Source organism: Pipra filicauda, unplaced genomic scaffold, assembly GCF_003945595.2.
Source record: "Pipra filicauda isolate LSUMZ 115617 unplaced genomic scaffold, ASM394559v2 scaffold195_size2193078_pilon, whole genome shotgun sequence".
In the NCBI taxonomy this organism is placed as follows: Eukaryota; Metazoa; Chordata; class Aves; order Passeriformes; family Pipridae; genus Pipra; species Pipra filicauda.
In genome coordinates this window covers 207,638-221,818 of record NW_024104304.1, presented here as the reverse complement: position 1 = coordinate 221,818, position 14,181 = coordinate 207,638, and the positions used below count along the sequence as shown (strand labels likewise).

The window sequence follows — 14,181 nt, the reverse complement described above, 5'->3', positions numbered from 1 at the left end:
AGGGATGGGAGTAGGGATGTCCCCGGCTGCTCACCTGCCTGGTGTGAAGACCCGCGTCCGCAGTCTGCTGTTCAGCCGAGGAGGACCGGAGGGGTGATCACCTCTCCAGGTGTCACCTGAGCCCTGGTGAGCACAAGGGAGTTCCTTCAATATGAAGGACGTTCTACCTTGCCCCACGGCCTGGGCACCATATGCCACGGTCCAGTGAGTGAGGGAGTAGGACCGCAACACTGCACAAAGGAGTCCAACAAGGTAGAAGGTTGGGGTGCAATGGCCCTTTATTAAGGTAGAGCAGGGACTTATATAGGGTTTGGGTCAGGAAGGCTCGGTAACAGGGGAGGAGTATGAGATTGGCATCTCTGGGTACAGCAGGATAGGTGAACACAGGAAAGGAGGAGGAACTTGGGAGGAGCTGAGTGTCAGGAGCCAATGGGGACCCACCCCGTACTGCGGCACTCTTTGGCCAATCAGTGCAGGATGAGCGGGAAAGTGAGGGGGTAAACAACCTTTGGCGGGAAAACAACCTTGGGCAAGCCCGGGCAAGTCCGGGACCATACAAACTAATGGGATTAGTACAGCCAAGTGGGGAAAATACATCAAACAGTGCTCAAAGCTAGGTACAGACAAGCAAGTCCATGAAATAGAGTTTCTTCAGGTGCTGTAAATGTCTCTCCATGCCTTGAAGTGCTCCCACTCAGATTCAGGCTCCTCAGCACAAATGTAAGGCAAATTTCATATAGTACATGCAGAACAATTTTATTGAGTCTGTCACGCAAGGTGCTGTGTGTTACTGAACACTGTGAACTGCTTAGTATCACATAGACTGCAAAGTGATCAAAGTTGTGAATGAATATTATGTAAAGTGCAGTCCAGCTATAACTTTCTTCCTTAGGCTTACATGTCTAAGAAAAGTGAATCATTCAGAAGTAAGAAGCCATTGACAGAATCATTAAATTTATGGGATTATACCCAAGTAAAGAACCTAAATAGAGAGGATAAGTATATTGAAGAGAAGCTACATTTATGTGAATGTTACATGTATCTTCATCACATGATATTAGCTTGAGAATTACTTTCTCCAGTGAAAATTAGAGATTTAGGCATTAGGAGATAAGATGATGGACTAATGCTACACTTGAACAAAACAAAAAGTTTAGGAGAGAACTGCTGATATTTTTCCAGGGGAATCTATTATAACTCAATAATAAAGTAGCCAATCTGCTAAAAACCTGCTGAGAATCTAAATTGCAGAATATGGAGCCTTATTTCATAACAACAAACTCTAACTGAGATAATTCTGAGAATACATTGAACATGAATTTCAGTATATGAAAATATTGAAAAGAATGTTTTGAACATGCTAATAAGTTAGAAGATAAAAGAGAACTGGTTAACACCATACATTTGGACTTTGAGTACTCTATTAAAAAATTCCTCCCAGGGAGATTTTGAGGAGGCAAAATAATAATTAATGAGGAATAAAATATTGCTAGGGATTAGAGTCTAGACTGATATGTTTTCCAGAGAATAATTGCCAAGTATTGATTCTTGTTCCTGCCTGTTCTTACTCATTCAGATGCACTCCTCATGGGTTGCAGGGTTACAGGAATCCCCGGGACACATTGAGACAGAATGATTGCTCAGGAATAATAATAAAAAGGGATTGGTTAGTGTCCATCTACTTCACTACTTTCTTTTAAGCTCCACTGTACTGTCTTTTGTTGAGTAGAATTCTGATAAAAAAATAGCAGAAGATTGAATATAGAAATACAGAATTCAGAAGAACTTTTTTTTTTTTTAATAGTAGATCTCTCAGCAGTTGAACAGAGCTCTAGAAGGTGGACTTAAAACTTTTAATTAGTTAAAAAATGAAAAACTACACATAAAGAAGAAGCATCAATTTTCAATGGCAAATCCAGGAAGTGAGTAAATCTGTTTACAACATTGCAGCTGCTTGTGAGGAGAGAGATTATTGAGCAGACTGTCATTTCCAGCTTAATTCTAGAAAACTAAACCATGATCTTCTCTGGTAGTAACAGCCAACAAAAGCTTGCACTACTATAGGGATTTCATTAGTACTTGAGAGAAAGTAGTTCATTACCTCCCAAAAATTGCAGTACATGTAGAAGACTTCTGAAGTTTTACATTGTATTTAATGAGATAAAACACTGGGCTTCTTTTCCTCAGTGAAAAAAGGTGTGAAAAGATAATCAGAAAGTAAAAACTTAAAATGAGATTTCACAGAAACCAAGGTGACTTTTTCCTGGAAATAAAACAATCAAAACCAAATTAACTAATAAGGCCTATGATCTATAATCCCATATTTAGCTGCTGCTAAATGTCGCCGGAACAGAGAGATTTCTCTGAACAATTTTTCCTGCACTCTGTAGGCCTTGCTTGCCATGGAAGTGACAAGCATGTATTGTTTATACTTATAGACTGTGTGAAAATATGTGATGTTTATACTTGTTAGCTGTGTGTCTAATTATAAGGTTTGAGAACATAATATGTTTATAGTAAGAAAACCTTGAGAACCTAGAGATAAAAGTACACCTGCAGATCTAGGAAAACCCCCTAAAAGCAGATTAATTAGAAAGAGGTTTCTATGCCAAGAATGATTTCAGGTCGCATGGACAGAGCCTCAGATCCAGTAAACTGAGAGCATGAGACGTGTGCACAGACTGAGCTATCCAATCATCTTGTTGTGAGCATGTACCCTGAGCAAACTAAACTGTATAAAAGTTAACTGATTTAAATAATAAATTGGACATTGCTTTGATCACATTGGTCGTGTTGCTATGTCTCTAAGCCTCCTCATCGATAGCTAAAGAAGCTGCTTTTAGTGACAGATAAAATAAATGGGATTTTGGTATCCCATTCCATGCAAAATTCTCTAAATGCTGAGACAGTCAAGGCTTTGTGGCAAGTTGTTCTTGACATTCAGTATTTTGAATAGGTGCTCATGGTTTGACTGGTTGTTATTTAATTGCAAGAAGGTTAGTTTCAGGTTTTATTTTGTTGTGTAGCTTCTATTTACTGTAAGTAGTTATATATTGTTAACTATTGATGTAACATGAGGCAGATCTGAGCATGACCACACAAGCCTGAGCTTGTCATCCTAAATCTTCCTGTAGTACCTCTAGGGAATTAGGCAGCCTTCAGGCTGTGGTTCACTGTATGTGCTTTTTAAAGTACTTGCCTTAGGATAAGATGAAACACTCTCTGGATGATCCATCCCTTTGACTAAAGGAGCTTAGGTCCTATCCAATGCTGGTCATTCTATAGATGGCATAGGCTGTAGGTAATTATCTTTGATATCAGAAGTAAGAACAGATGAATCCCAGCCTGTGCATAGGCTGAGGATTAGGACCTTTTAATTTGTGTAAATTACAACAGATAGAAGAAATAGGCTTTGTGCTGCAAGGTAACAGAAAATGAAGCTGTGGACTTTAAGGACAAAGATTTGTACTCTGTGGACTTTGGTTTTAATCACCATTTTAGAGACTGGCTAATTTAAAGAACCATGGCCAAAACCTGCAGCCTTTCCTCAAGCAAGCTCCCAGGACTACACGTTTTGGCTTCTAATATAAATTTTGTAGGCTAAATATTTTTATATAATTACTTAAGTAATAAAAATATTAATATGGATAAATTGTATTTGTATTCATTTCAATACAGAGATTGTTTCCTTTCTAAAACACTATTATTGTTTAAAGCATTATTTTTTTGCAGGAAATGGATAATTTAGTGCCTTGCCTTAACCCCTTATTTGTGCAGTTGAAAAATACTTCCAAAAATAATTTTAAGAGGTTCAAATTTTATTTCCTATTTTTACTGGCAATTTAAAATTTATGCAGTGAGCATAAATCATTGGCAATCCTTGAATCTTATGAAAAATGCACTGAAGCAGTTGAAACTAAACTTTAGGCTTTTGCATGTCTTACTGTTACTACAGCTGCACTAACATTGACTCGATCATCATCCAGAAAATTTATGCTGTCAGCTGTCACATTTAAAAACTGTAGCACAGTCCACAGTTTTCGAAATGTTTACTAAATTAGTTCAAATGTTTATGAAGAGTTGAAATGTTGCGTATGGTCTTAGAAGTTGGACTATTTATTAGCATCATAAGGGGGTTTTATTTTTATTTTTTTGTACATGCATAAAAACTTTACATTAACATCTTGGACACATTCTGTGAAGACACTGAGCCAAATCAGTTGTGAACTGTGTGGTCACCAAATTACTACTATGCATGTCTTGCATGTGAAGTAATACAAAATAGTGCTGGTTTTAAATTTGCATCTTTTAATGCATAATTCAGATACTATTAAAAATATCACAAGTTACTGTGGTTAAAAATTAAGTCAAATAGCCAGGATTGATAAACATTGGTGGCAAATGGTAATTGCAAGTAGTCGCTTGGTTTGTCTTTTAAGTTAAATATATCATTATTGTACATATGAAGAAAATGTCAAGTAAATTCTGATTATACTAGATTCTTCCAAGTTAATTTATTCCAAAATTTAAAAAGACACAGGAATTAATTGAAATTGGTACAACAGAACAGTAAGGAAGTAAGGACTTGCATTTCCTCCTTTTCAACGAATGGTACCTCACAACCTACTTTGTGTCCTGTGACAATGAAATAAAATCAAACTATCTCCCTCTGAAACATTCACTTCTGTATAGAACTGTCTTAGTCCTAATAAAAATGAACAGGGGATATAAGCCTTAAAGGTTGTAATTTTTTTTCCTCTACTAAAAGAACACTTCTCCGTGATTAGCAACTAAAAGCTGTATTTATGTCCCAGACCTGAAAATTTTTCATGTGAATAGCTCTTCTAAGGCCATTTGTGCAAATGTTTAGAGACTCAGTGTGAAAACAGATGCAAATGATTGCTGTAAAATAACTCTAGAAGCATTTCCTTACAAAGCTGCTGCTTCGTGAAAGCCTATGTAATCACACATTAATTCTGAACTGGTGTATGTAATTCCTTTGTTTATGCCCTATGTCTTTAGGAATGGTGAAGTTCACAGTACATAAAAACATTTTGAAATTTATCAATATTTGACTTACACCTGTGTTTGTATAGAATTCAAATCCTGGTTGATATACTTGAAATATAGCAATATGTTTTTCTGTGACAAATAGATGCCAAACAAACTATTGTGTGCAATATTACTATTATTACCTTTTATATTATGCTGTAATAAAGCTTACAGGTTACAATATATGTAATTCCTTGGTGATTTATTTGCAAAAAAAATGTGGAAGAACACATTATTTCTATTTTAATATACTTTATAACAAGCGATTTCAGAAACTAATAATGATGTCTGTTTTGTTTATAAAGAAACATGTTAATTGTCTAAAACTTCTGATTATCAAGACCATCTGATCTTTATAATTCGGTTCAACAATGTTATGTTTTCTTTTGTTACAGTTCATCCTAAATAAGATATTTATATGGCCTTACAATACTGTATTTTTTTATACATAATTAGAAGTACCATAACATAAACTCCAACAATTCAGTTTTGCAAAAATCAATACAATTCAAAGCAGTGTGTGTTTTATGAATACAGACACTTGAACTTGTGTTTGCTGGTATTCTGGTATTCTTACGGCTAGAATACGTGTTTTTTCACATTGCTTTAAAATGCCCATTTTTAAGACTACACTGTGTAGTTTAGCACAGTCACAGTTATATTGATAATAGGATGATTTATGCCCATTATCCTTTCTGTAGATAGTAAAACCAATTAAACACCTTCATGTCACTATAAGTGAGCCTATGTTTGAGGTTATGGGAACAACAAAATGTAGATGAACATTTAATAGACTTGGAAGCAACACATTTTAGTATGTGAATGGTAAACAAACCTACAGGGTTACAGAGTATTAAGCCAGCTGGTCACAGTCCCTTGGAGAAGTTTATGAAGGCAGAGATTGCTGGGATGTGGGGAGTTGGTACGTTTCTCTGTACTGGGAACAGGTTAAGAAAAGGTTGTTGGAGCCATTGTACTAACTCTATCGTACTGGATGATTGCACTATGTAAGGGGGGAGGTTTAGGAGTAACGCTATATAAACTTTTACCTGTTCTTTTTGTACCTTCAGAGAGAAAATATTATTACTGGGCCAGAAAAGCTGTTTAAAAAAAAGAAAAAAGGAGGGATACATTTCTTGCCCGTTTCTTCTTAAAGGGAATAAGTCAGACTTGAAATGTTAGTATGAAATTATGAGGTTACAATACAATATCTTTGCTAGTATGTTATGTATTACTCCATAGATAACTTGAGGTAGTTATTAAAAAATCAAATGGTAAAGTGGCCCTTCATTATTGTAGCTGTTTGGTTATGTTTTTAGAGAAGTAGTTATTTTCTAGAACATAGTTCACAATTTAACAGTGTTTTCTAGGCATTCTGAAAATAGTAACAAATATTTTTTACTTTAGTATTCACTGTGAATAGCATATATATTACTTGTAACTGGGTACTGAATACATGGAGAGGTTCTTTCTTTTTTTTTTTCTTTTTAAACTCAAATGTGGGAAAAAAATCCTGGCCTTATTTACACATTTTGGGTTTGGCTTGGAGATTCTGTTTCTAGTTGCTCTCTTCTCTTCCTTGTAAGGATTGCCTGTTTTCAACTGATGGCTTGCTTTGCAAAGAGACAGAATAGATCAACCGCGATATTATGAAATCACCAAATGAGATGCATATACATTTTAGCACAAACATCCAATAAAAATAAATACATCTGCAGTGAACATGGTAAATTATATGCAAACTTACACTATAATAATAAACAGGAAACAGCAGCATCTGAGTCTGCAACTGGCTTCTCAGGAGGCTCCATGCCTCCAGCTGTGGTAGCAGCTGTGGATCTGGCTCTGGAACTCTTGCTGAAACAAGCTGACAAAGGGCTGATTACAACATGGAGTTCAGTTTCTGCTTGGATTCGTTTTCCTTTTAACACCCTTTAGTTAAGAAAAGTTTGCTCATTTACCGTTTGAGGTTTTATATTCTTCTCTTCGTAGGCATTGGGCTGGTGTGGTGATTATCACCATTCCTAGTGACCTTGATTGTGGGGACCTTATACTGTCTATACCATTTCTGGAACATTGCAATTTGGTTTCGGCTTACTGGAAGAAATTGAAAACTCTCTTCCTCTTCCTTCTCTCTCTTCATCCCCAGAGGCTGTTCAGCATTTTTGTGCAAAATATTATGCAGTAAAGTTGTCTATTTTTTTATTTTTATATGCACAGAAAACAATTCAGTAGAAGACCAAATGATCCTCACCTGCAGTGAAATCTGTAGAACAGGCAAGAGACTGGGTAAACTCTGCCAGGTGAAACAAGTAGAAAACTTCTTTTTATCACTTTTTATTAAAGGGAGAAATTCTGATTTCACAAAACATCATATACCCATGTGTTTCTAAAGCAGCTGTATAGATATGTTCGCTTGCAGGTCCTTCTTTCCACCGCTGGTTTAATGGGCTCTTTTCTTGATGGCATGCTGAAGATGTAGTTAAGCTACATCTGGCCTTGATTCAGCAGAGATTTAAGCACATACTTAGAATTAAACACTTCCATTGCAGAATCTGCTTTGTGAACTCCCAGTTTGCTTCTGCTCTCATACTGTGGAGTGTCTCTGGTGAATATCCTGAGATTAGGATAGTCTTTTTCATTACGCTGTATTTTTTTCTTTCAGTCCTGCTATCTTTTTAGAAAACAGCTGTATTTTCCAACTTAATTGAATTCCCAAATTAAATCCCAGTTGCTTCTGCAACTTATTGCTCAAACTCTTCTTTTTTCCTCTGCTGCTTTTCTTCATGTAGTATCTTGCTTTTTCCGCTAGGAAAAATAGATACAGTATCCTTTTCCTTCTGTCACTCTCTTCTCTCTCCCCTCCCCTGATCCTTTCTCCTCTACTGTCAGAGCAGCAGAAGTTTCTTGTCTACTTTCCCTGTACCCCTTCCACTTGCCCCAGTGACCCCATGTTCTGTTCTTCCTCCTATTTCTTCCCTCCCTTATTCTCTTTCTTAACTTCTCACTGTCCTCTGGCTCTTTTCCACTTGCAATATAAGCAAGCATTTGCCTCTTAAAACTTGTACCTTTGACCCTACTTGGTTCTTCATATCGTATCTCATCGCCTATCTCTTCTTTATTCCTAAACTCATCGAAGGCGCTGTTTATAATTACTGTCTGGGGACCCTCTTCTGTGATTCCCTCCTATAACTCCTACACTTTGGCTTCTGTTCCTTGCTTGCAACTGCAACAGCTCTCACCAAACTCCCTGATGACAAGATCTCGGAAACAGTAGTCTTTCCTCATTCTTCTTGACTTGTCAGTAGTGTTTGCTGCAGTTGACCAGACTATTCTTTACATTTTTATTGTCTGTTTCTCTCCATGGCTCTGTTTTGGTAATATTCTTCTTTCTAAGCAGTTCTTCAGCATGTTCTTCAAAGTTGTCTCCCATTTTGGAAGCGTGTGGGTGGAGGTCCTGGGGCTCTGCTTTGGTTGGATTCTCTTGTGGTTTTGATGCTTTATGGGTTATTTCATACTGAAAAAAAAAATGTAGCAGCCAAACATATCTGTAGATAACAGATCTACCTCCCTTGTGAAACTTATTTCCTCACACTCTTGCTTATTAATTTGGAAGCACACAAATGCAATTACAAAGCATCCCACTCAGCACTGCCTTCACTGTAGATGTCTTGGCAAATACTCAGACCAGACATATGATTATCTTCCCTCTTTCACACAGACGTGTATTTTCTCTTTTGGTGTGCTAGGCTCTCTGTATCCCTAGTTTTACTCAGCCGTTGCTTGCATATGCTCCAGCTTGTATGAACTTTTCTACAAATGGCTCAAATTTTATCTCTTATTTCCAATAACAATACGGTAAGATCTTGTCAAAAGGAATTTATATTTTATAATGTCCTCTATTAAAAATGCTTATCCTGATATATGTCTGGAGCGCATTCCTCATTTTGAGCATTTCATTTTCTTTGTCATTACCATCAACTGAGTCCCTTTTCTATTGCTTCTGTCCGTTCTCAGTGGAATCTCAGGGCTTTTTTTTTGTTTGTTTTTTATTGACAGTGCCAAAAAATTTAATGTTATCACCATGTTTCTACTTTTTATTCCAATTCATTAAATGAAAATGTTAGATAAAATTCTGCCAAGATCATTCTTGATGAACTCTACTGAAGAATTGTTCTTTCACTGTCCACAGGACTTTGTTGTCTCTCTGATAGGAAGTTCTTTTCCTGTCAATTCTTTCAGTGATCCTTATTTTCTCCAGTTTAATATTGAATATTAGATGCCCAAATATATCTATCATATTTTCCTTGTTTAAAATGTAAGTCTAGTCACAATGGTGTAAGTATGTGGAGAGTTCATAATCTCAAACAGATTTGTGTATTGTAGTAGGCAGATTTCTCAGGTCACCACATACTTTCATACCCCAGCAGGCCCAGCTGAATTATGTGAGTTCAGGCAATCTGCTCGCTGGTGTGAACCACAGGGAGTATTCCCTTGTTCTCTAGATACCTTTTGGTCTGCTTTTGCTTTTGTTTGCCCTACTCCATTCCAGATGTCATTCATGCCACATTATCACTACCAAATGCATGTCTTCTTGATCTGACATATGTAGCCATTAGAAACCTGTAAAGATATATGTAAATAAAGGGAACATGTGCACATATGTACTGTATGTTTTGCATTTACTTAGTATTTAGGACTGTTCTTGATCACTTCATAAAAAAGTGGTGTGGCTAATTTTGAAAATAATTTCAGTAAGTGTATGTATTCGCTAGCTCTAGGCACTGTAGTATTATGTAAAAAGCAATCCTTTGGGACTGAAATTTTTCATGCTTAGTTTAATTTGAAAAACTTTGTATGCATAAAAAAATAATAAGGAAATTATCCTGAATTGCTTTTGAGTTATGTGTCACTGAAAATTGGGGCAGTGTTTAACTGTTTACAGTAGCTACTTTTTTGACTTTAATGTAGATAAGAAAATTCATAATTTTGAAATTTAAACAGTGGCATCTATAATTGGGGCTGATATCTAATGAATTCTGTGGCCAAGTTTCAAAAAAGCTGTTTTTCATAATGACATACTGATAATTGAAATCATGCCTCATAGGCATCTGGACTAAAATTATGAGCAAGATGTACTGGACCCAACCACTTTCATGGAAACAAAATTAATTTCCATTTCTTTGTCAGGGCTAATCAAGTTCTGTTTAGATTCAAGGTTTGTTTCACTCTTGCTGCTATTTCTAGTGTGCCAAGATCATACTTTCATATAAGGGACGTAATATGTTCTATGCATTAAAATATGGACTTTTTTTCACAATTTGTTTTTGCCTAATTTCACATTCTATCAACCACTTCCTCCTTCAACTGCAAAGAAACAATACATCCTTCATCCTGCAAACCTTGACTACATACAAACTGGCATCTGTTCAATCCCTTTTGCATTATACAGTGTATAATTTTACATTATATCCTTCAGTGTTGTGCAAAAGGGAATGACAGGAGATCGATGAAGGCTCTTGTTCTTCTATAAAGCAATTAAGCAACCTCCCACTGGGACTCTGCCTGCCTCTGAATCTGTTGTAAATCTTTTTAGAGTCACACTTTTGATTTTGACTGGCTGTTTCTGGTTAGTTTAATTGTATTCCTAATAAATTTAAGATAAATAATTAGAAGTTTAATTAGAATTTCATGGCTCTTAATTGTCATTAAAAAGGGGAAATTTAAACCAAATCCTATGCTAAAAGAGCATTAGGGCTGAAAAATGGAAGTTTGGTTGTGGCTTTCAATTTCTGTGCTTTATGGAGCCAGTAGCTGCTGAGGGACATGGTTTGGCTTCTCAGTTTCTTCTTATCCCAAGGCCTACCCAAATTGCAGTTTGCAATGGAGCTATAATTATTCTGGGGCAATGGGACAGAGATGCCAATACAGAGACAGAGGATGGAAACTACCTCATTCACCACAGTTTTGATGACTTATGAGATGGTGGGGTTGTTAAAAGTTGTTTGCGTCCATGTGTTGCTTTCTCTGATCCGAGTAGCTAGGACAAGGAAGAAAGTGGTATCTTCCTCTGAATACCTTCTGTGGGCTAGGCAAGGTAAAGCTTGAGCTGACTCTTGCAACTTTGTAAGGAAATACCAAGAAAAATGAAGTCTCCTGCAGCATCATTAACTTGGCTTCATTGCCAGTCCTTTACATCCTGTGACATACATTGGGTGTAAATAAAGCTATAAATCTCCATTCTGTGATTTAAAAGGAAAATTAACAAACCTGCTATTTTCTTCTGATGTAATTTTAACTTTTCATTCAAATCTTTGTTCTGCGTTGACTGTCTTAAATATTAAAAATTATATTTAACCCATTTTTAAATGTCACATGGATGAATACATGCATTTGGTAGATATATACATATAAAACAGAAGTATCATTGTGTGTTCTTTCTATTACAGGTATGTGTCATGTGCGCTGGGATGCCCATATGAAGGAAACATCACACCAGCTAAAGTGGCAGAAGTAAGAGTGAACTTCTGGCTTGTCTTTTTAATGAATCAAAAATACATTTTAAAATGTCTATAAGTCATGTTCTCTACTTAATCATAAAAAGATCTTAAATGGATAAAAATTAAGGAAAACAAGGACAAAATATATCTAATGCTAAAACTGGGTGCATAACCTCACTCAACCATGTGCAGTCAAATATGAGAAAAATAGTGTATTTTGGTTGTTATCAGTCATGAAAAAAAAATATGTTCTATTTCCTTTACAAAGTAAGTAGGAAATGCTTAAGGAAATAGACTCTAGCACATATGTCAGTAGACTGTGTTGTCCAAGATGGTTCCCAGCACAACCTCTTTCTTTTAAATCCATTTTATACTGGAATAAGCATACTGTGCTGTCAGCTGGTAGAGCCTCTGCTACAATGTGCTTCAGGTGAGTGTCATGTGATTGATATATGAGCCAAAACTCAGCCCCAATATGATTTCTTAAATTGCTCTACTGCCATGATGGAGTAAGTTGCACCCACCCTTCCTGCCCCCTTTTCCCCTTTAGGATAAAGGATAAGGAAGAAGATGCCTTAATGCAGCTTTTTTTCCCAGCAGGGAGGTGAGTGAAACACAAATGTAAAATTTTGTAGGAAGGCAAAGAGGGTATGAAAGCTGAAATGGATGTTAAAAAAGGAAGCAGAGAGAGAATTCAAGAGGCTGAAGGCAGAACACACTGGCCTTCCACCTAGGGGTAGACTTGTCTTCTCTGTTACACTTAATCACTTATTTTTGTTGATCTAGCAGAATAACCAAACAATTGTCTTTTACTTTGTAGCCCTAGCAGCTAGTCCACATTTGTCTAATATATTATGTTCTGCATGGGTGGTTTTCAGGTCCTCTTCTCCTGTATCTTCTCTAGTATACATTCCAGAAGCAACTTGGTATAATACTTCTCCCACAGCAGCCACACATACTCACATATTTGAAAAAAAGTAGCTAATTTGAAAGGTAATCAGTATTTCTAAATTACTTTGTTCTAATATGTGAAGGTTAGTTAGCTTTAGTTAGAGCAGTGATGACATATTGCTTATCATGTTCCTCAACAGGCTTCTTTTTTTAACTACCTTGCACAGAAGAGCTCCTTTGATCAATGCTTGGTGGCAGGGCAGTTTTCCCAAGGGGCGTAGCACAAGACTCATGCATAGTAAAACTGCTCAGTGGTGCAGAACACAATGCCGTTCAATCAACAAAGCTGCAAGCTCATAATCACATCCTAATTACACCGACAAAACAGTGTGTTCTCTTCTCCCACACCCTCCTCCCAAAAATCCAGGTTGAAAACTTACAAAGACATAACTAATGGGCTGCCTCCTACTATGGTAAAGTAGAAAATTCAGTTGGAAAAACTCCCACTCAGCTTCCAAGCATGCACATTCTTCTTGAAAATAAGTATAGATCTCTTTGTAAGAGTCACTTTAAGGTTAAATCCTGACATCAGTGGTGATGATGAACTTGTTAGCAGAGTTTCAGACTCTCTTCTTTCATCTTTCAGAACTTTGTTTTCAGAAGGCTGAAAGACCTAAGGACTCAACATGGAAAAGAAGTGAATGCAATATGATTTCTAGCAGGTTATATAGTCTCAGTTATTACTGAAATGCTCATCTAGAAAAACTTAGAATCATGAATTAGAAAGAACAGGAGAAAAAAAAAAATCTTCTTCCTTTACCCTGATCTTAAAGAAAAACTGAGGTTTGAGGAGTAGCTGGATGTAATCCACCCCTAACTGCAGATGATTGTGTTCTTTCTAGTATGGTATTCTAGTTAAAATGCCTGCCATGTGTTGATGATATAAAAATATACCATGTGATAGAATCCCTTTTGCAATCTGGTGATTGTCCCCTTCTTAAAATGTATATTGAATTTGTGTTGATATGAACCAGTGAGTCTGACTTTAAAGCACAGTTTTACTACATTTGCAATAGTCATAGCACTTCCAAGCCTTAGGCAGGGCAATTCAGACAATGTGAAGTTCTTTTTCAGCTGTTCTTTGAATTAAGTGAACAGCAATATTAATCCAGCACTTCCAAGACTGCTGGTGCAGCACTTTGTCAGCTTCCTCAGACATATTCACAGCAATCCCACTGATGCAGTCCTTGAATTGCTTTAACAGCAGAGTGCAGTGCAACTGAAGATGTCTTGGAAAAGAGTTGTATTTTTTCATTTCTAAAAATCTAGACTGGGATTCTGTTCCAGTGGAGTGGTCTTTTGGGATCATTAATACACAATGGGGAATCCTAAAGGGGACAAACATTTTCAGCAGCTGAAAGTAAGGTGAAATGTTTCCAAATAAATTCAACAAAAATAAGATGGAAAGATCCTGAATTCAATTTCCAAAGCATTATTGTCAGTGAAAACACGATTTTGTGCTTCTGAATATATGTTTCTCTTCATGCAAAAATTATGAAGCCAGGCCTCAGTTCTTTTACTCATGCAAAAAACTCCTCAAAGAAATATTTAGGGTTCTACTTACATAAGTAAGATCTATTTGTATACGATTTTGTTTGGTATTAAGAAAATTTTTAAAACTTAAGGACTAGAATGTTAATTAAGTTGCAGTTTTGCTTTGTTAGTATTTTAGTGTTTG

At 36.4% G+C, this 14,181-nt stretch overlaps 1 protein-coding gene across 2 annotated transcripts in view; it reads left to right on the top strand.

Annotated features, from left to right (window-relative positions):
• The window catches only part of HMGCLL1 (3-hydroxymethyl-3-methylglutaryl-CoA lyase like 1), a 72,752-nt gene that overhangs the window by 33,072 nt on the left and 25,499 nt on the right, over positions 1–14,181 (top strand). For both annotated transcript variants that reach the window (XM_027730547.2, XM_027730546.2), the window contains exon 6: positions 11,502–11,565. In XM_027730547.2, the coding sequence (XP_027586348.1) occupies positions 11,502–11,565 (64 nt within the window). The remainder of the gene's footprint in view (positions 1–11,501; positions 11,566–14,181) is intronic.